This window comes from Falco cherrug, chromosome 3 (assembly GCF_023634085.1).
Source record: "Falco cherrug isolate bFalChe1 chromosome 3, bFalChe1.pri, whole genome shotgun sequence".
Lineage (NCBI taxonomy): Eukaryota > Metazoa > Chordata > Aves > Falconiformes > Falconidae > Falco > Falco cherrug.
Window position 1 is genome coordinate 12,508,478 of NC_073699.1, and position 20,669 is coordinate 12,529,146.

The window sequence follows — 20,669 nt, forward strand, 5'->3', positions numbered from 1 at the left end:
AGACATCAAAATAAATGAGGTATTAGAGGAGACAAACAGGCAGCTTGTCTTGGAGTTGGACTTCTCTGTTTTGGTTGAAATGATGCAAGGAATGGGAAGAGCCATCTGCTTTACATTCATGCAATACTCTTCAGCTCTGTTGTCTGTGTTATTAATTTTCTACCATGCTTCATAATAAGTTTGTAAGGTTGGCCAAGGTTAAGTTCTAATTGCATCAGCAATTGCTTTATTCACAGCTCAGGGACACATGTCTGTGTATTTGTCAGTAAATCTCAGCTTGCTGAGTCCTTCTTTCTGAGGATGGAAACATTCATGGACATCAGCAGAAGCGATTGTGTGCTTTCACTGACATGTGGAATGGTTGACTATTTTAAAACTAGCTTTTAGGCTTAGCCATTACAATTTTAAAATCACAACCACATTTTAAAAGTGCAGTTAGACTTTTTTGGTTTTGGATGGGAGAGAGAAAAAAAATCTTAAAGCATACAGACCACAGTGCTGATATCACTAGAAATCTTACAACTGTGGTACTGTGGGCTGGGGTGGTATAAGCCCCTTGAGAGTGCCCTGCTAATGAACTACAGCCCTGTGGTGAACTGTCTGTTCCTAGAAGTGAGTCATCAGCCTCTGACCCCTCTGATTCTGTGAATTTTTCTGTGCTAGTAAACTTAAAAAAAACCAAACAAACGAACAAAAAAACCCCACCATCTCAGTGGCTTTTAGAGCCAAAAAAGTTGCTTATTACTCACTTTTTAAACACTTTCAAAGTCTTATTTAAAGCAGGTGAAGCCAAGCAGGTGAAGTGCATGGAGAGCATGGAGGGTGACTGCTGCGGCGTGCTGTCTTCCCAGCACCGCGCTGCTGGTGGAGGGCCCTCCACAGAAGCAGGTTCCTCAGCACCTGGACTCTGATGCTATTAGTCCCCATGTGGGGGATAAGGCTGGTGTGTTTCCTGCAGCATTTTTAAAGTTTTTGTATAGAAGAAGTGTAAAGCAACTTCAATGGAACCTAACAGACAACTCAGTGAATCTGACCCTCACGGGTGGTTTGCCTCGTGTGCCTTCCAAACAACTTCTCCTTATTCAAGTAATGTTGATTCAGGAACATCTGTGTACCGCCCTGCCATAAAGACAGTTTTCCATGAGGACTTAACACCAAAAAAAAAATCCATGCATAACAGAGTTTTCAAAATACTAGTGAAAACGGTGTATGGGTATTCCTACAAAAACAAAAAGAGGCTGTGCTTGATGTGTGACTGGATTGCAGGAAGCACAGGAACGCTGAAAGAACTAAACTGGCCTGCCTGAACTGAGGAAAGGTTGGAGTCCTGGTTTAAGTTTCTTGCCTAACTCCCTTCAAAAGGAAACAAGGCTGGGGAGTGCCTCAAGAGGATGGCTAAGCAACCTGGGGATTGCTGGGTGAACTAGGAGACTGCGACAGTAACACTTATGGCTCAGATGAAAGATATGTAGCTGGGGACCAGCATAGGCAAAGGGGGAGTTTTTAACATTTTAGCATCTTTGGGGCAGTCCTGGTTGTCCGGAATGAGGCTCTTGCCTGTTCCCACTGCTAGTTTTACAACCTTGTTTACACTGTGGTGTTCAGACTGAAAAAGTCTTTTCAGTCCTGTTAACCATTTAGCTGCTGTATCCCTAAGCCATCACGAAACACTGATAACTCATATGATTCTGTAATTGTTTCCAAACACTGTTCTTAAGTTATGAGAGAGGGTTTTAGGCTAAAAAGATGGAATTGGATGACTCGTGTTGCATTTGTCAATCTGATTATGTGACCTGCATGCATGAAAAGGATAACTTTCCTAAAATACCGTATATGAAGATCTGTACAATGATAATAGAGTTGTTATAAAGGGGAAATCATATAGATGTTCACATTTGCAATAATTATTTTAGAAAAGACGTGAGTGGAAGAGAACTGAGGTACGATTCCCCAGGCACAAGTAATTCTGCCATTACTCGTGTTGGGAGGTTGACTTTACAACTTAGTAGTTCTTTTAACAGCTATTACAAGTGTATAGAGGAAACTAAGTAATAGTATGCAGGTCTAGAACATAGTTTATGAAAGGTTAAAAACTATTTGGATTATTTAAGTGTGCATATTATGTAAATCCCCATAATTCAGAGACCCCAATCGTAGCTAGCTCTTCCTTATTCCTGCTCTTTCAGAGGACTCTGGGGTTATTAAAACAGCTGGATAACATGGGTACTAACAGAGACATAAGCCATTCTTTAGAGAACTGTGTGGTGAGTCCCTGTATTTATGTGGTCTTCAACCCAATACCTTGGGAAGAGAGGCTTGGCAAGAAGTGTGTTGCCCAACAGTGAAAATTCCTATCTTGGCTTGAAACAGGACAGTGAAATTGCATGCTGTCCATCGGAAGTGGCAACCCCCTGATTTCCAGTGGTGCCGTTTTCCAACTTGTGGCTCCTGAGATGCCAGCTTTAGCTAAATAAGGAAGGAAACTAAGGCTGGTGGAGGCTGCCCAGAGACTGTGCAGTGAAGGGTGCAGCGCCCTGACAGGTCCCAGCAGAGGTGATCATTAGGCGAAGTAAGGGAGAAGCATAATGAATGTGATTTGTTGCATGCTTTTGCAATTCATAGTATCCTTTTTACAGCTTTGGAAAGGTTTACAGGTAATGTCATGAGAATGTGATGATAATAAATAGTTTCAGCATTTATAAGGTACTACATCCCATGAAATACACAATGCCTGGTGTAAAACAGCTTTTCTAACAAAGAGCCTTGAGTTAATGAAAGAGCAGTAGATTTTCTGGAGTACCCATGTGTTCATTTAGCAAACAGATTTGGCACTTACTCTACCCATCTCCCAACCCAGCCATTTGTTACCACTCCTCTGCCAAAGGTTACTTGCAAAAGAACCATGAGAGCACTCCTTAGTCATGAGCAGCAGCTGGTGAGGCTCTAATATCCTAAGGCCCCTGCAGCTGTTTGCTAAGTAGATGCATGTCTGAGCTCCTAGGCATCACAGGCTTTCAGGTACTTCTGAGTGTGTCACCCAGAGTCCATATGTAACCTTTACTATTCACTTCTATTCTTGTGTCTCTACAGCATATAGTGATTTGGGGTATTACATTATTAATAAGCTGCATCATGTGGATGAATCAGTGGGAAGTAAAACTCGGAGGGCCTTCCTTTATCTTGCTGCCTTCCCTTTTATGGATGCCATGGTGAGTGCCTCATTCAGAACTGATTTTTAATATTTATGTTATTTTTTTTCTTTGATGGCTTTAGTTCACAAAGTCTGTTACCTGGTGGGAAACTCAAGGTGTGCAGAAGGAAAGTATGTCCTTTGCAAGCAGTAGCTCTGGATATACCTGGACGCATCATCTCCTGCTACCTGGAAAAAGCATCTGGGTGGACTTTGAATATCCAGAGATCATGACAAATGTAAAAGAACCTCAGTTGCCTTGTTACAGTTGCTGTATGTGCATGCTGGAAAGCACCGGTCATCTTGTGATGAGCTGCACTGGTTGTCTGTATGTGTCCTCTCATTCCAGTTTGTAGTGAGAGAGTTGGATTTGCCGTGCATTCCCAGATCACTTGCAGACCTCACAAGGAATAAGCTCAATGTTTTCCCAAAGCAAATTTGTTCAAAAGATATTTCTTACCAGGAATTTTTACAAGCACAGCTAAGTCCAGTATATCTCAAATGCTTGGGCAAGAGAGCCACACATGGGGTGGGCTGCTGCTTCCCAGTTCACCAGACTTACTGCCTGTGGCCTGCACAACATAAAAATATGGAAGCTGTCTTTAATGCCTCTACTTCTGTGTAAAACTGGTAAAGGATAACCTTCTCATGGCATGCCTCCACCACTTTTTCTACCACTTTTGCTTGAAACAGTAGCTGACAATAAAAAGAAGTTGGATCATTAAGTTTTATTTTCCAGACAGGACTGACTATAACTCAGTGGGCCAATGAATATTATGCTTCAAATGTGCGTCCAGCTGGTGAATGAGAATAAACATTTTTTCTCTCAGATTATTTAGTGTGATAATCCATCCCGTGTAGCATCTGTTTTATGAAGAAAGGGCAGTTTCATATTAGATCTGCTCAGAAATGTTTATACAGTCTATAAAATTCCCATTCTCCCTGTCAGCCCTGGCAATGAAGAACTGAATGCAGCAGTGCATTCTCTGCATTACTGGCTTAACATTTGCCCAGGTTCACACCAGGTATTGCTGGTACAAAGGAGCTTTGCAAGTTGCTTGTGTACAGTGTAAGCACAAAACACCATTCTGGACCACAAATATCACAATCACTTCCCAAACTCTTCTCTCCCTTTTTTCAGGCATGGACCCATGCTGGAATTCTGCTGAAACACAAGTACAGTTTCCTAGTGGGATGTGCCTCCATCTCAGATGTCATAGCTCAGGTAATGACTCCCCTTAGCAGTCAGTTTCCATTGTGCTATGGGCTAGATGCTTTACTAAGCAGGAACTCCTGCACAGAGACTGTCTTCTCTCTCTGTCATGAACACACTAGTGGAAGTGATTCTGTGTGCTGTTCACTGGCTGATCCCTGTTGTGTGGAGGCTGTTTACTGACTGTTGTGGTTTAGGCTGGACTCAGCCGACTGAATCAAGTCAGTCCCAAACCAATGTCAGGAGAAGAGAATCAGGATTGTTTGAGCTAGGGCCATGTCTTCCAGCACCTCCACAACCTTGTTTCAGAATGGCTGAGAAACAAGTTATATATACATGTGTACAGCTGGGAAAAAGAAAGGTCAGGCAAAGGGACCAAATGCTGCTACCGGTTCTGAGGCAGACAGAGAGACCTTTCTCCCTCCTGCGCATTCTCCCCCATGCTTCGCACAGTTGCACTGAAATCCTGCGTGGGGCTTGTAGGTGGAGAAGTGAAGGCCTGATTCTCCAGTTCACCTGTCAGTTTTGCACATGCTGTCTAATCCAGTGAAATCCAGTAGTGTAAGCCATCTTCTGAGTGCCAGTATGCCACTGTTCTTCTTACTGGTTCAAAGGGTGAAGGCTGAGAACTGCAGCACAAGGGATCTATCTGTGTGGTAGCCCCTGGGTGATACAGAAAAGACCAAATGTTGTTTGAACTTTCATTTACAAGAGGGGTGTTAACTATCCTATTGCCTTGTACTAGACACACTTAAAAAACAACATTAATACACATTGCTGGTGGCCAGTGTTGTGGCATTTATATTGAGAACCAATATACAGCCCTCTTTTTAAAGCATATATAAAAATACTACGAAATGGAGAGTCCAGCACTTGTAAAACAGTTGTGTACTGTCCCATTACCAGCTGAATGGTGTAATGACTGGGTAAGAAAGACAGTAATAACAGTACATCATCAAAGGAAATATGAAGTCAGCAGCACTTAGTTCAATTTTCCATAGCATTTTCCTCCCACTAAATATGAGTAAACCATAAAGCAGGTTGAACCATTCAGTCAGCTGCTGTTCTGTGTTTGGCAGGCCTGCCTCTCTACAGTACTGCACTAAATCCCTGAAGATAACACCAATTACTGTAAATGACCTTAACCCTCAGGATCTGCTCTCGTTCTGATGTGACCTACAAAGTTTGCTAGCCCTAGCTGCATGTCAGATCATATACAGCTAAATACAGAAACAAATTCTTATTTTGGCCATGATACACATGCCCTTTCCACAATGGTTGGTGAGTGGGGTGCCAGGATTGTGAAGAGTAGGACACCTGTCATCTTCTCTCAACAAAATATTGCACAGAGCAAGAGCAAATCTGGAAGACAAAAAGTTGTGACTTTCCATACCCCAGAACTCTCTACACCTACATCTGCTCACTACACAAGCAATAGGTGCGCTGGTAGTAGCTAATTCTCCATCGGTAGCTTCATATACAAACTTCTTGTGACTGCTTCTGTTTACTGAAGATTCTTTTGTTGCCAAAGAGGGTTCAAAAGAGCAGTTTTGCAAACCCTTATAAGCAGTGTGGCTTGCCTAATAAACATTTGCACACTGTGATTTTTCTTAAGTGTTTCTCGAGCTCTAGCAATGAAGAGGAGAACGTGCCCCTGAACAATGTGTTTTGTGGTTTTTGTGACTCACTTGAAGGCCAGCATGTCCTAGCTGGGTTGTCTTCGATTTTGCTGTTCACAGCACCAGCTCACAGTTGGCTTTTGAGTTGTGCTCCCCATCCAGAGATGTTTGGAATGTAACAGGCATGCCATCAGCTCTGTAGTTAATGAAGAGAATAATAGCATATTAATCATGTGCTTTGCATTTTCTGGATTGAACATTTAATCTTACTAGACTGAATTACAAGTTGTTTGGTAGCCCAAAAGTTTCCATTTCATTTACATCAATGTGGCACCCAGCTGAAGAGACTATGACGAAATACTGAAATTTCACTCAGAAAAGTAGAAAATTAGGATGACATAACACTTCCTGCTTCTAAATGCTGAAGTGAATACTTGAAAACATCTGGCTTTTTAATTGCCACTGGCCTACCCCCACCACCCCCACCCCCCCCGCCCCCCCCCCCAAAAAAAAAAGTAGGACTTTAGAAGCTGACCGTAGAAGCATGTCTGCAGCCTCAGTGTATATCAGAATAGGCACGTTCTCCTGGGAGCCACATGCTTGCTTGCTGTGAAACCTTGCCAGATTGTCATGCTAACCTTCTCCTATATATGGCTCCTAGTCTGACACCTGCCCATATCTTCAATTTATTTTTTTTTAATAGAGCTTCTGTATGATGTTAACTCTTGTTTTTCTCATTTGTGTGACCAATTGCAGGGGGGGTCCTGACTAAAGTTTCAAATGCCACAAACTCAAAGTCAGATAGATAATGTAGTCACACATGGTCGGTTGTTCAGACGGACTAGCTTGGAGTCAGACAGGAGATATATTGGTCCTAAGAAACACACAAACTACTGATCATTTATTTGTTTGTCCTACAGGTTGTTTTTGTAGCCATTTTGCTTCACAGTCACTTGGAGTGCAGGGAGCCTCTCTTGATCCCAATCTTGTCCTTATACATGGGAGCACTTGTCCGATGTACCACATTATGCCTCGGATACTACAGGAACATACATGATGTAATTCCTGACAGAAGTGGGCCTGAAATGGGGGTATGTCTTAATACTTCGTGCTTTTTCAAATTCAATAATCTTAAAGTTGCTTTTTGTGTTATAAAACTGTATTAAATTACTGTGCATGAAGGGCCTCCTCTCTCTATTCTGCAGGAAAAAACATTTTCGCTTAAAGAGTCATGGTAGAAAATATTCCAGCAACTGTGTACTGTGGTACAGATGTGCTGTCTACTGAGCACCTCTGTACTGAGCTTTATACTGAGCTGTAAGACAGCACAGCATGAACTGACTGGACACCTTATTTCACAGGGAATAGGGTCTCAAAATTCCTCATTTTCCCCGAATGTCATATTGGTTTTCACGTATCTTTGTCTGGCAGCCAGAACAAATTATGCAGATAGATATCTTATGCATTATTTATTGAGATCCATGACACAGCTTCTTTTGAATCAGTATTGCTAAAGAGTGAAAATATTTTAGGTTCCTCATATTGAAAACTATTGTAATGAATGTACCAGAACTGACAGTGGGTGGGAAAAGCAAAAATCCATTCTCTGTGCTTTTGATTCAGTTCTGCCATGTTCTTTTCCAAACACACTTTTTTTTTTTTTTTTTTTTTGCTTTTTCCTATGTGTTGCAGGGAGAGGCTACGATAAGGAAGATGCTGAGTTTCTGGTGGCCTTTGGCATTAATTTTGGCAACTCAGCGAATAAGTAGGCCCATTGTCAACCTTTTTGTCTCCCGGGACCTCGGTGGCAGTTCTTCAGCCACAGAGGTAAGAGATTCATTGCTCTCTATTACTGCAAATGATCCTTTACATGGAGTTACCTCCGTGTTTCTTTTCTCAGCCATGCTGACAAGAAAAAAATGCCTTGTCTCTTTATCCTTGAAGAGAGTGCTTGGATTCTTACCATGAGGGTTTCTGCCAGGCCCAGTGGGACCTCACCCTCAACAAGAGCAGCAGAATTTTTTCACTGAGCAGTTTGTGCATCCCAGGTTTTCATGCTTTACATATAAGTACATACGCTCCTGATCATTCATATCCCAGAAATTTTAGGACTTATCAGCAGTCCCATGTTCCTCTGTTTCCTGTCATGTGTATTTATGGCTGTGCAAACTGATGTGAAGCTACCATTAGAAGTCAGTGCATCACACGGAATTGGGTAGAGGCTGAAGGAAGCACGTAAAAAAAAATTGTCTCCTGATTGCGATATGAAATGCACCCTGTTTCTCTTGAGGAATTTCACATTACTCCAGTAGTCACCTACAGGTGATGGGAGCTGGACTTTGATTTTAATGCAGAGATTTCACCAATGCTCACCATCAGCTGACCTGTTCTTTTACGAAGTCAGGGGGACTTTTGCTGCCAGTTTCAGTGGGAGGATGTCTAGGTCCATGCAGCCGTTAGCAAATCTCTCATGTTCTTTCTATAGAAAAAATAAAGCTGTAAGATACTACACGGAAAGGAAAATTCAAACAGCTGATGTCTAACAAAAGTTCTGTCAGCACTGCTAATTTGACATATTTGATACTGTGTACTTCACTCACCCAGAAGTTGCCAGTGACTGCAAATAATCAGTGGTGGAGAGACAATTTAGGAAATGTAATGCTTTTACATGTGTAAATCAGGAATCAGTCTATATGTTAATATCAGTCTCAGAAAAAGAGGAGCCAGAGTGGGTTAGCAGAGATAAGTTTTGCATTTCTTGGTAACTTTTGATTTTAGATATATCACATTTGACAGCTAGCTAGACAATTGCGTTGTGTTGCTATTAGGATGACTCCAAACCTGTCACAGCTGGTGGTCTGCTGGCCTTTTTACAGTAACAGTAATGGTCCCATTTCAACTTCCTCTGATTTCTGAAATAATTGCCTCTGAAAAGGGAGGTACTGGCAACACAGATAACGTACATTTCTGGAACATCAGTGTACACAGGAATTTCATAGGTCCCCTGTTCAATAATATCAGCAACTTCAGGTGTGGACAGGAGGTCCCTGTGAAGGGCTAGGCTGTAGCATGTTCGTGAGGACAAGTCCACTTGCATGACCAGCTCCCACTGCTTCTGTCTGGACTGCCAGCACAGTCATGGTGATTGGGGTACCTTTTTTTGGTGTTGCCTTTGATGGGGGACTTTTTCATCTGTCAAATACAGGTTCTAGACATTTAGGAAAGCTTTCATGCCATTTTTGGGGATTCCACCAATTGGGGAAAAATACTGGAAGAAAAATCACTGCTAAAAACTTTGATAGTTTAAGTGGAATCTAGCATACCAAATGTGTTAGTGAAATACTGTTTTCTTTAACAGTTACTGTGTCTTTGCAGTCTTTTTGGATTTCATCAAGGAAATAAGCAAAGTATCTTTTATATTCGTTATTCGATTTAACCTAGTTAGATTGCATAGAGATGGAAGTTCTGCTGAAAATAAATAATGGGAGTGGGATTGCAATTAAAAAGGGGTGCTGTCTTAAAATTCCAGTTTGTTTTCTTTGAACCAATTACTCTTTCAAGGTACATTAAACATTATTAAAGCTATTATTAACATGGAATAATCTATCCCACTCTCTTCCTCTCTGTGGATATCACTACTTTCCTCCTTTTTAAACAGCACACGGAACAAATTAGCTTGCTACACGGTCCCATGTTTGTATAGACCTTTTAACCAAGCAAGGACAGCAATTGCATTTATAATGAGAAAACGGGTTCGGATATAACCAAGAAAGAGTGCATCAGAAGTTTAGGAGTGAAACAGAGACATCATTACTTTAAAAAAAGTCTTTCTTAATGCTACCATTGCCAGATGTAAAATGAACCTGACTTGAGGTGGATTGTATCAGATCTGAACCTGCAAACAAAAGGCCATCAAACACTTTGATTTCTGGAATTAAGAGTCAGGCAGTTCTGTACAGATGCACACAGTCTCTGAGGACTAGAAAACTTGGGGTGACCACAGATTCCAGGCAGCTACAGGAAGAGCTCCCTAAACACCCTTCCTATGTGAAAGACATGAAGTACATGTGTTTGGACTTTTTCTTTAGAAATCGGAAGTATCAGCAAAATCTTTCATATATTAATATGTGGGGCGGGGTGTGTGTGTGTTATATCTTTGATGCACCTCTTGGACTGCACTTGTGAAAGTACAAAAGGGCCTAGTTTTAAACAAATGATGGCCACTCTGATGGTCTTTCTGAAACAAAGAGCTTCCATTTGCCTGACTGGTTTCTTGCTGTGTCAAGGTCAATGTGGTGATACTGGTAGGAAATGGCATCCTGTGTTAGTTTAACTGCTCTGTTCAAAGATTTGAAGTTCGTGTTTCCCTGTCTGTCTTCACAGGCAGTGGCGATCCTGACAGCTACGTATCCTGTGGGACACATGCCGTATGGCTGGCTGACAGAGATCAGAGCAGTATACCCTGCTTTTGACAAGGTGAGTGCCCATGCTGGAGGTATAATAAATACCTTTTTTCTATTTTTGCATGCATGGTCCCGCTCTTTCTCTCTGTTACATTTTAATCTAGGGGTGGCTTCAGTGATGTCAGAGGAATTTCTGCCAAACAAATATGAAGAAAATTAGTTCATGGCTCCATAATCAAGTGTAACAGATTACTTTAAAAATAAACCAACCAAAGATTACATAGGGCTCTATTAATGGCCATCTATTGTCTTGCTTCTCTTTACTTTTGCTTTTGCTGCCTATTGTTCCTTGTCCCACTGATTAGGTTTCCTTAAAATCCTAGTTAAAATGAATTGCATTTTGGTGGCTTCAAGCTGTGGTCTGATTTATGGTTTTAACCTTAGCTCCATGTTACAAGGTATTATGCTACCTTTTGAATAGATAGGTGCTGTATTTTTTAGGATTAAAAAAAAAGTCCTCACTTACTCACTACGATGTAGCTACTTAGCTAATGAAATGATTGCTCACAAAGTGTCCATCAGTGAGTGAGCAAGCTCACGTCTCTGCTGCAGATTCTGCAGTATCTCTCAAATGGGTTTGGGTTCATTTGCTCAGTATTTAGCAAAGGTTGTTTCACAGACTGACAGTAACACAGATAACATAAATTTTTTCAGTAGCACTGGTTTAGCTGACCAAGACTATGAAGATTTTTGTTGGCAGGTCATGTAATTACATAAGCATAGTAGGACTGCTCCTGGAATTGAGCACAGAGTAAATATAACCAAAATTAATTTTGTTTAGACACTTTTTTTGCTCGGTTTTAGAACTGGTACTCACTAGCCCATATGTTGTGCGAAGAACATTTGTGTCCTGTGACCGTCTTAATTCAAATGCCAGATCCCCTCCTTCCCTTTATTTACCAATTAGTAACTGAACTTTCTGGTTCCAAGTACCGATGAAAAAAAATGTTTGCTTGCTGTGGGATGTACTTAACTGAAGCAAACCCTGTTTGATACGACCCACCATATTTCTGAGTATTTAAAAACAAAACAAAGAAAGTAAAATCAGTCGTAACTTCCTAACTTGCCTGTGTGCAACTAAATTGACCTGTCAGATAAAATGTTGCATGCAGGCTTTCTCAGAGGTCATGCTACTGAAAGGGAACGGCAGATGAAAAACCAATAACCTGCAAGTTAAAAATGTTTTGGAACAGGAAACACAAGGGCTGCTAACCTCATCTGTTAGAGCCACAATCAAAAGCACTATTGCCAAGCAAAATTAGCAGCTATTAAGACTCCTAAATTCAGGTCTCCTTTAGCTGGTGGAAGACGTGCTGACAACTTTAGTGGTGACAGGATTAGACCATGATTTGTCTGCTTGCTGATTTCAGTTAAAAGGCTTCTCATAGAGCCCTTGTGGAAAAAAAGTGAGGAAGAAAAAGCCAGGATAAGACGTAGATAGGTACAGTTTATCTAATAGCCAGAAAAGTATATAACGGGGATTTTAGTTGCCTGTTTTAAGAGCAGTTTGGCATAAAATGTGCTAGCTAAGGTAGCAGCAGTATAAAGGGTCTCATCCTGGCAACCTTGTGTGCAAATGCCTCCACCAAACCAGAAACCCACAGTGGGGTTTTTTTTATATTGCTGTGAGAATTGCTTTACTCTTGGTCCCATGTCATTCGCATGTCACCGTGCCTTTCAAAAGCTTTGTTTCCTTAAGCTAAAGCTTTCTCGGAGGAGTCCAGGTAGAAGCACATTTTATTTCTGGACTCTGTAAAGCTTCCATTGTGATTTTCAGATGCCGAAACAATTTGCATGCATGCAAACTCAGAAAGCTGGCAATGCTGATGATCATCAGAAGCACACTGCTATGCCTTAGCTAACTGATGGTACTTGGGATCCAGATAGTGTGCCCCTCTTCAGTGGCTCTACTGGAGAAGTCTGCTTCTTGTCTTCAAAGGGAAATTGTTGCCTCTGTTCACATTTGTAAGAGGGATGCAGGGTCCTGCTTCAGTCTTTTATAAGACTCTGTGTCCAGAGCAACTTCTTAGCCTAGCAGTTACACTCAGGTTGAGGGTTACTGCTGATTTTCTGAAAGACAACAGGCATATTCTAGTTCTGTGCTCTTTCTGCTGTTTTATATGGTGATGATGCCTTTACTCTTAATGGCCTGTGCCATCTGATTCAGACCAACAATACTGACTGTGAGAGGACTTGTGAATGATATTTATCTGATTAATAAATGAGAATGGATACTCTTTTTGCTCCGTAATCTGCATAGTGTTTTGATCCAAGAACTAGATGGTGTGCAAGAGATAGGAATAAAGAGTATGTGGTCAAGAGTTAGAGCAAAGGGCAGAATAAAGCAAGGGCAGAGTTAGCAGCAGCAAGGTAGGACCAAACGAGAGTCCTTTTTATTCACAGCCCTTTTGGATGGCTGGATTTGTGTGTGCTCTCTGTTATTTTAGCCTTGTTAGAAAGTTGAGCCATGCAACAGAGTTTGTTTAAACACTTGCAAGCGATTCTCATTCTCATCCTTATATATGTGAGGCCTATCCTCACATATGTAAAAGCTAACAGTAACAAAGTATTTCTTCAGAAACACAAGAAATAACAATAGATGCATGAATAAAATGTTTGCAGAGAGTTTTCAACACGTGTTCCCAAAACCAGCAGATATGGGAGTTGCTTCCTTCTTTAGGGTCTGGGTTGTCTACGTGGATTGTCATGAACCCAAACTTCCAAGCAGATATTTAGGCAGGACTGTGGGGCTGTCTGTTGCTTCACCGATCTCCACAAAAGCTTTAAACTGCAAAATTCCATCAACTAGTGGAATGTGAAATGGTGTACTCTTCACAGACCTCACGTTTGGTTTGTCCACTCCCAAGATGTATTTGCATAAGTTTCTGTTTCTCTTATGAGCAACTTCAGTAAAGGAGGCTGACCATGTGACAGATACTGCTGTTCTACCTGAGTTACATCAAGGATGACTAAATGTTGTACCACATCTCAAGGTGCAGGTTTTGTCAGCATGGGTGCACACGTGTATTTCAAACAGCTCCAGGGTAAATGCAATAGGTGACCCAACAGCCTATTGCTACAGGGCTCCTAATGGCACCCTGCTTTTGATATCCCATCCTCTCCTTTCACAGACCATTTAGTTTGTTTTTGTGTTCCCTGAGGGCAATTTTAAATCTTCAGCTTCATTTGCTATATTGGACATTTGGAAGAGGGCTTTTGTTGTTGTTTTAAATAAAACTTGGCTGCCATGTGAGTACAGGGCCCATGTTCAAGGTAGAACATCTAATAGTCCTAATTATGTTCTGTTCATTAAACTGCATTAACAGAGCCAGCTGTTCCAGGAACTTTGTTTATATTACCTACTTGTCTAATTGTATCAGTAAGGGTGCTGGCATTGGTGTATGGATTTGCTACCACTCTGGTAAAACGGAATGCAATCCTCTTTTTCCTGTGAAAACATGCTACAGGCTTTAAACTGAGGTAAAAAAAATCACATGGAGTTTCCTTAGAAAGAGCTACCACCCTTTTTCAAAGCTGAATTTGTTAAATAGGACTCACTCCTTAGAAAAGTAGGGAGGTTACTCAGCATTCGGTGACCATAGGAGCAGTTGCTGTCAGTTTAAGCGGAAGATATTCTGTGGTGGTACAAAGTACTCAGAAGGCACGAGGTTAAAAAGCAGACAAGCAAAGGCGGACATGCAAGAGCACAGACAGTCAGGCCCAACCCGTGACCCTGGTGCCGTCAGCGTCCCAGTAGTCTGGAGCCAAGCTAATGCTCATTATCTCTTTCTCTTACCCTAGAATAACCCCAGCAATAAATTGGTGAACACCAACAGCACCGTCACAGCGACACATATCAAGAAGTTCACTTTTGTGTGCATGGCATTATCCTTAACGGTAAGAAACCTTTGTTCAACTCTTTGGCTTTCAACTCAACCAGAAAATTATCTCCTCTACCTAATGCTAAAAGCACTAGCGGTTCAAGAAAGGTGAGTTGTCTTTTCTTACGGAGCTCTGTTGCATTTATCTGGAGGAGGAAGTGTGATCATAGTACTGGAGCACTAAGAAAATAAGCTATCATTAACTCAGGCTAGATATCTTAGGGGCTAGAATTATTTTATTTCATTCTCAGTACTTTTCATTTCAAGTCGGTCTCCACATGCAAGGAGATCTATCAGAGATCTTTTTTTTTTTTTTTTTTTTTTAATGAACAAAACCGCTGGTAACCAGCACGTCAGGGAAATGACAGACCACGTTTGTCTCACGTGCACCCTGTACCCAGGCGTCCGTCAGCTGCTGTGGATGGTGGGAAAGGCAGCACATGTGGGAACGGCCATAGCTATTCCCTGCCCCTCACACAGCACTGGCTTTCCATGCTGGGGTTACTTTCATGCTTGTTGGTTTCGTTTACTCTCAAAATGAGCTAAAAAGGGCAGTCTCAGAGGTGGTGCTGACACTGGCAAAAGGATCTAAAGCCTCGCCTGTGCTGGGAGGCATTGCAAGGGGCTGACATTCAGGGAGAAATTTTGCTGCAGCGTCTCAAAATGGCCAGCTTGCACAAACATACAGTGCGTCTTCCCCAAGAAAACTTGTTTCTGCACAAGTCTTCTTAGCAACAAACAGGCAGTTGTTGAAGAAAACTCATGCAGGTGGTGAGGGTCATAGCAAATAATGGAGCAGATGACCAGGGTAAATCCAACTCATGTTTCTACACAGGATGGATTTACATTAGTGCTTGGAGCTGGTCAACCCGCCCTGTTTCCACTTGAGGTGGACTTGCATTAGCAACCGTAGCTCTGTCCATGACAGTCGTTAGCATATTTGTGATCTGTCCATGGTGTCCTAAGGAGTCCTGGGCTGGCTCCTGTGATGGCACCACCAGGCGCCAGGACCACCAGGTCAGTCATGGCAGGGGCTGGCAGCCAGGGCCGGTCCCACCCCCAGCCAGGAGCTTTATCCCCAGTGTTGAGTACTTTCCATGGAGTGGCTGGCTGCTTTATAACTCTCTTCTCCCCATGTTCACAAATTTCCTGTTGAGTATCAGAGGGCTGACATAATTTCTCACTCCCCTTCATTTTAGTGTAGAGACTTTCTGATTTAGTTGCACGTGGCCTATACACTAGGAGAAACTAATTTACATCAGAGGAAATCTTGCAGTACACAAGCCTGAAGTATTTGTAACCATCCCCCGCCACTTGTCACATCCTGAGAAAGTGGGATGTGGTACTCTGTCTTACTTCACAATTGAAAATTAAGCGATTCCATCCATACAGAACTGAATTAGATTTCTTCAGCTCTTTATTTCATATACTTTTTCCCTAAACAGCTACAACTGGCCACCATCAAACACAGAATTGCATGAGCCAATGTGGCATGTCTTCTATTAATTTCCTAGACTTAAGCTTGAACAATTTTCATGTGGCTTAGAGACCAACAGCTCTGGTTCTAACTTGGATTTCCTACAGCATGTAATGGAGACACATACCCCTCCACTGAACTGGCCATTGTCTGGAGACTTTCCACAGCTCACACGTTACTTACCATCACACACACTGAGGTTTTCTCTTGTGTGCTGTGCCAGGCTGAGGTTATGTTCTGTACAGCTGGAACCTCCCTTGAAGTCTGTCAGTGTTGTTACAGACGCGTGAAGGGAACAGCTTTCCTCTTTATAAACTGTTCTGAGAATAGTTTCACTCTCAAAGCTTTCTCTGAACTGATCATTTTCTTAACCCTTTTAGGCATTTGTCAGCTTACTGGAGTTCTGATCATGAACTTCTCACATTACTATCACCATCTTCTGCAGAGTAATTTTTAATTACTTCAACAGCCTTTTTTTTTTTTTTTGCAACTTCACAGGATATTTTTTCCCCAAAATTCTCCATAGTACTTTCAAGGGCAGTTCTTTCATAAGCTCATCATGAGAGATTTATCCACACTGCAATTCCAGAAACACTTTTGAGGTCCATAGCTTTTCCTGTCCTGTTTCTATTTTTGCCTACTAGTGACAGATTCTTAGGATTGCTTGTCAACAGACAGAGCAGAAAAATAGACACGTGAGCTCTAAAATCTCAGTTTGGTTCAAGGGCCTGAGCCTGCAAATGGTTCAGCACACAAGCTCAGTAGGTGTCGGTACGAGTCAATTTATCACGTGCCACACATTCTAAGGAACTGGACTTCAAATTTGTCTCTCTCACAGCCAGCTCAGATGGCCACTGTAGCTGAGCTTTCGCAGTCATTGGTGATTGCTGTGTTTTTCTGGAGGGACTCTACTGCAATGAGTGGCATCACCATTGGTAACACCTTGTTCTTGGGGATCAGTGAGAAAGTGGGAAACAGGCACCCAGGCTGACGGAGAGATCAAAACAAGTCAAATACTTAGACACATCATGTGAATGCATTCTCCAGTGGATGATCTATAGGAGGATTCAGGAAGATGGAAAGATAAAGGAAGTCCATTAACCACTGGAAAAAATAACAGTGAAACTTTTAGTATGAGCAGCAACCATGCAGGAAAGTACCCTTCCAGTGTAAAATTCTGGAAAACCTCTCAATCATTGAAGACATGCTTTTTCATAGAGTTGGAAGAAAAATGTCCTACCTGCTTCCACAGACCAGTCATACCTGCACAAGAAGTACTATAAACCTACTAGTGCAGCAGAAGCCCTTGTTCACTCTTGTTGATAGTGGCAGTATTGGGTCAGAGTAGAAAAAAAGGCACAGTTCTGTTAAGAAACATAAGTTGAGGGGGGGTTAAATCTTCATGGGATCTGAAAGGCTGCACTTGAGCCTTCCCAGGCTGACTGGAGAGCATGCAAATAGGTTCTGCCAAGTGTAATCATAAGTACTGTCTTACGGCTCTGAAGCATCAGGCAGGTATCAAAGCTGCTTCTTCAGAAACTGGGAATTGGTTGTATTGTTTAGTGAAAAACATGTAGACAAGCTCTTTTATTTAAAGGCTGTAAATAGAAGCCATTGGACTCCCAATGCGTAAGTGAGCTGATGTGATTAGTCATATTGACACAGCTTTGGTTGTAAGGAAGCAGTGACTCCTTCCAACAGCCCTATTTTGTGACTATGTAACTGAATGTAAACTTTAAATAGCAGAAGGAAGGGTCTCAGCTGAAGAATTTTGCCCATACAATTAAGAGACTTGTTCTGATTTTAAAAAATAAGGCATGCTTGGTAAAATAATAAAAAAAAAATATCTCAGCTTAAAGAGTGTGCATAAAGCTGCTTGCAGTTATTTGCTAATTTACTGCCATTAGGCACTTCAGGAAAAAATGCTTCATTTTATATATAAGTAGAGATAATGCTTTGACTACAAGACTTCCTGCCATTGCCAGAGAAGGCTGCTGAAGAACTAAACTCCTTTGGTTCAATGCTAGACCTGTTCAGATGACCTTACAATTCAGCCCTGAAATCACTGCATACTTGTAAACTAAGTGAAGACACAGACTGATGAGAAGGAAAACTGCTGCATTTCTAGCACACATCCCTTTGGTTGTGGGATGTGTCAGCCTCAGTATAGTGAAGAAATCCCAAAATAATTTGTCTGGGTGCTATATTACTGCATTTCTCCATTGCAGCAAAGGTTTACTTTGTCAAGGAGGGCATTCCCTTGCTTGTAAGCCGTGCACAGAGAGGCGGGCTGTGCAAGGAGTGAGCTACTCAAGGGAACCCTGCCTTACCCAGCAGGAGTAACAACAAATAGGCTGCACTTCAGCATGTTTATTTTTAGAATAGTGGTAGTGTCTCTGAGCTCAGACATGTAGACAAGTATAGACAGTGCAGAATTCAGGGGGTTTCCAAGGCAGCCTGTAGGGCACAGCTACTGCCAAATTACCTTTCTCTTTCTTTCCTTTTTTTTTTTTTTCTTTCCCTTCATTCTGTCTCCGTTCTCTAGTTGAGCTCTTCCTTAAGTCTTCTGCGATGATACAGAAGTCGCAGTCAGTTAAGTTCCTTTCCCCTGGCTAATGTTAGCTTCTGGCAGCCATGTGATTAGCATTTGGTCATCTGCCTCTGAGCTACAAGGCTTTCCAGGCTGATTTCATGTTAGTTAGTGCCTGCTATCAGGAATTGATGAGCAGAGGGCTCCTTTGGGAGGGCACAGGCTCCGTCGCTGCACCTGCTGCTGCCCACTCCATGTGGCAGTCATAGCCATGCCCTCATGCACATGTCTGTGTGCATACCCTGTGCAAGTCAGTGAAGTTGAGTGCCCTGAGGTGAAAGCAGGCCATCGATTGTGCAAGCAGCTATAGGGAAAGTGGGACATTTAACTCTGAGGGGACTGCACGTGGTGGCATCTGTTCATATCTCAGTCAGCTTGGAAGGCAAGCGATGTCTTACAAGAGATGTGAGCACCCTCGTATAAGTGACTGCCACTGGGGTAAAAGCGTGGCTGGCTGAAGCAAGATCATTGCATGAGGAGCATACACGATGCCGATCACAGAAAGCAGCTTCTCAGAGACCACTGTGAAAGTTCCCTAGCTCATCATCACTAAGAGTGGTCTGTAATTACTTGTTTGTTTATACCAGGGAAGGAGCAATCCGTTCTTACAGCCGTAGTTAGTGAACTACGCTATTCAGTTCAGCTTCCCCTTCAAGCATCCTCAGGTGGGACAGACCACGGTGCTTTAGGGGTACATTTCCAAACACCCGCTCCTGTTAGCAGCACGATTCCCGTTAACTAAAGCGTCACCAAGACACGTGACCTGTGGTATCTTCGTATTCTTGAGTGCTTTTTGTATTACAACAGATTTTCCCTTACCAATAAGACAGGCTCAAGGTGGCAAGGCGGACATGCTGTGCGTACCATGTCACGTTCATCTGTCTGTCACCAAGTTAACGTACAGCAGGAGACTTGCACAGTACTCCTCCATTTTAACACATGTTCTATTAGAAACAGCTGAAAGCTCTTTCCGGCTTTTAAGTGTAATAGTACCAGTGCTATTATAAAAGGCACTTCAATGCGGTTTTGCTTTTTTTGTAAATGGACACATAGTTACGGACAAACAGGAAAAGTAGCAGTTTCCGTGAATAAACAGACTGATTAAGGGGAGGAGCTAACTGTGTAGAATGCTACCTTACATTTAATCAGTGGACACCACTTAAGAAACAAAATTCAGCTGTTCAAGTTTGCCTTGTGATTTTTCATTCCTTTCTATTCCAAAAGGAGACTGAAAGATAAAGTGGAGGGAAAGGTTTCACATTTATGCTCAGATATGTGTATGGGTTATGCAAGGCTTACCAATTTTAGATTTACTTGTTACAAACCACAGACTGGTAGTAACTGTAAAACACTTTCATAAAAAACAATCGTTCCATGAAGTTTCAACTACAATGAATGCTCAGGCACTGAAGCTCAGCAAACTGATATGCATCAGTTGTGTTGTGATAACCAAATTCGAATGCCAGGTAACCTGCATTGGATTTAAATCTCAGTGAAAGTTTACATTTAATGTACTTAGGAGCAAACATCTGGTCAGTTTACTAGTTTACATGTTTGGGCCTGAGAGTTGAATATGTGTGTGTCAATATATGTCAAAATGTCATCTGCTTTATAGTCAGGTGATTGAGGAGTCTAATGATAGCTTTAAAATGTTTCTGATACTGACAATATTACTTTGTATATTCTAATTAGACCACTTTTTATATTCTGTAATAAAATATTACAGCTTTTTTAGATAGAATGTAATAATTAGATTCATGTCTGAACTTTTTCACAGGGGAAGAAACACATACTGATTTCTAAGGGCTCCTGCTGATGAGCGTTTGTAGTTTAAGGAGTTACTATTGGCAACTGTCTCATTTCTTTCATTTGCTGGAGGTTATCAGCCCCTTAGGAAGAGCAGCACATGGGCATCGTGTCAGCTTTCTGGTGCTCACATCTTATAGCACAGCAGCATAAGCTACCATCAGTTGGCAGTTACCTTATATATTAACATATAGTGTATGTAATTATAAATATATATCTGATAAGTGTATAATACGCAGAGTGTTATTATATGTAATTATAAGTGGGGGGGGTTATATTGTATTACAACGATCAGAAGTTTTAAGCTGCAGCATTTAACATGCTCGCCTGTGCATCTCTTATTTCCCCCAACCATGGGCAGAAAAGTGGGACAAAAAGACTGCTGGGGACCGCAGGCTCTTTAACTGATCTTGCGAGATTGAATAGAGGG

General features: G+C 41.8%; 1 protein-coding gene across 1 annotated transcript in view; it reads left to right on the forward strand.

Annotated features, from left to right (window-relative positions):
• The window catches only part of ANKH (ANKH inorganic pyrophosphate transport regulator), a 110,505-nt gene that overhangs the window by 67,010 nt on the left and 22,826 nt on the right, over positions 1-20,669 (forward strand). Inside the window, exons 3-8 of the mRNA XM_055704584.1 lie at positions 3,091-3,209; positions 4,332-4,415; positions 6,943-7,113; positions 7,715-7,849; positions 10,406-10,498; positions 14,287-14,382. Of these exons, the coding sequence (XP_055560559.1) occupies positions 3,091-3,209; positions 4,332-4,415; positions 6,943-7,113; positions 7,715-7,849; positions 10,406-10,498; positions 14,287-14,382 (698 nt within the window). The remainder of the gene's footprint in view (positions 1-3,090; positions 3,210-4,331; positions 4,416-6,942; positions 7,114-7,714; positions 7,850-10,405; positions 10,499-14,286; positions 14,383-20,669) is intronic.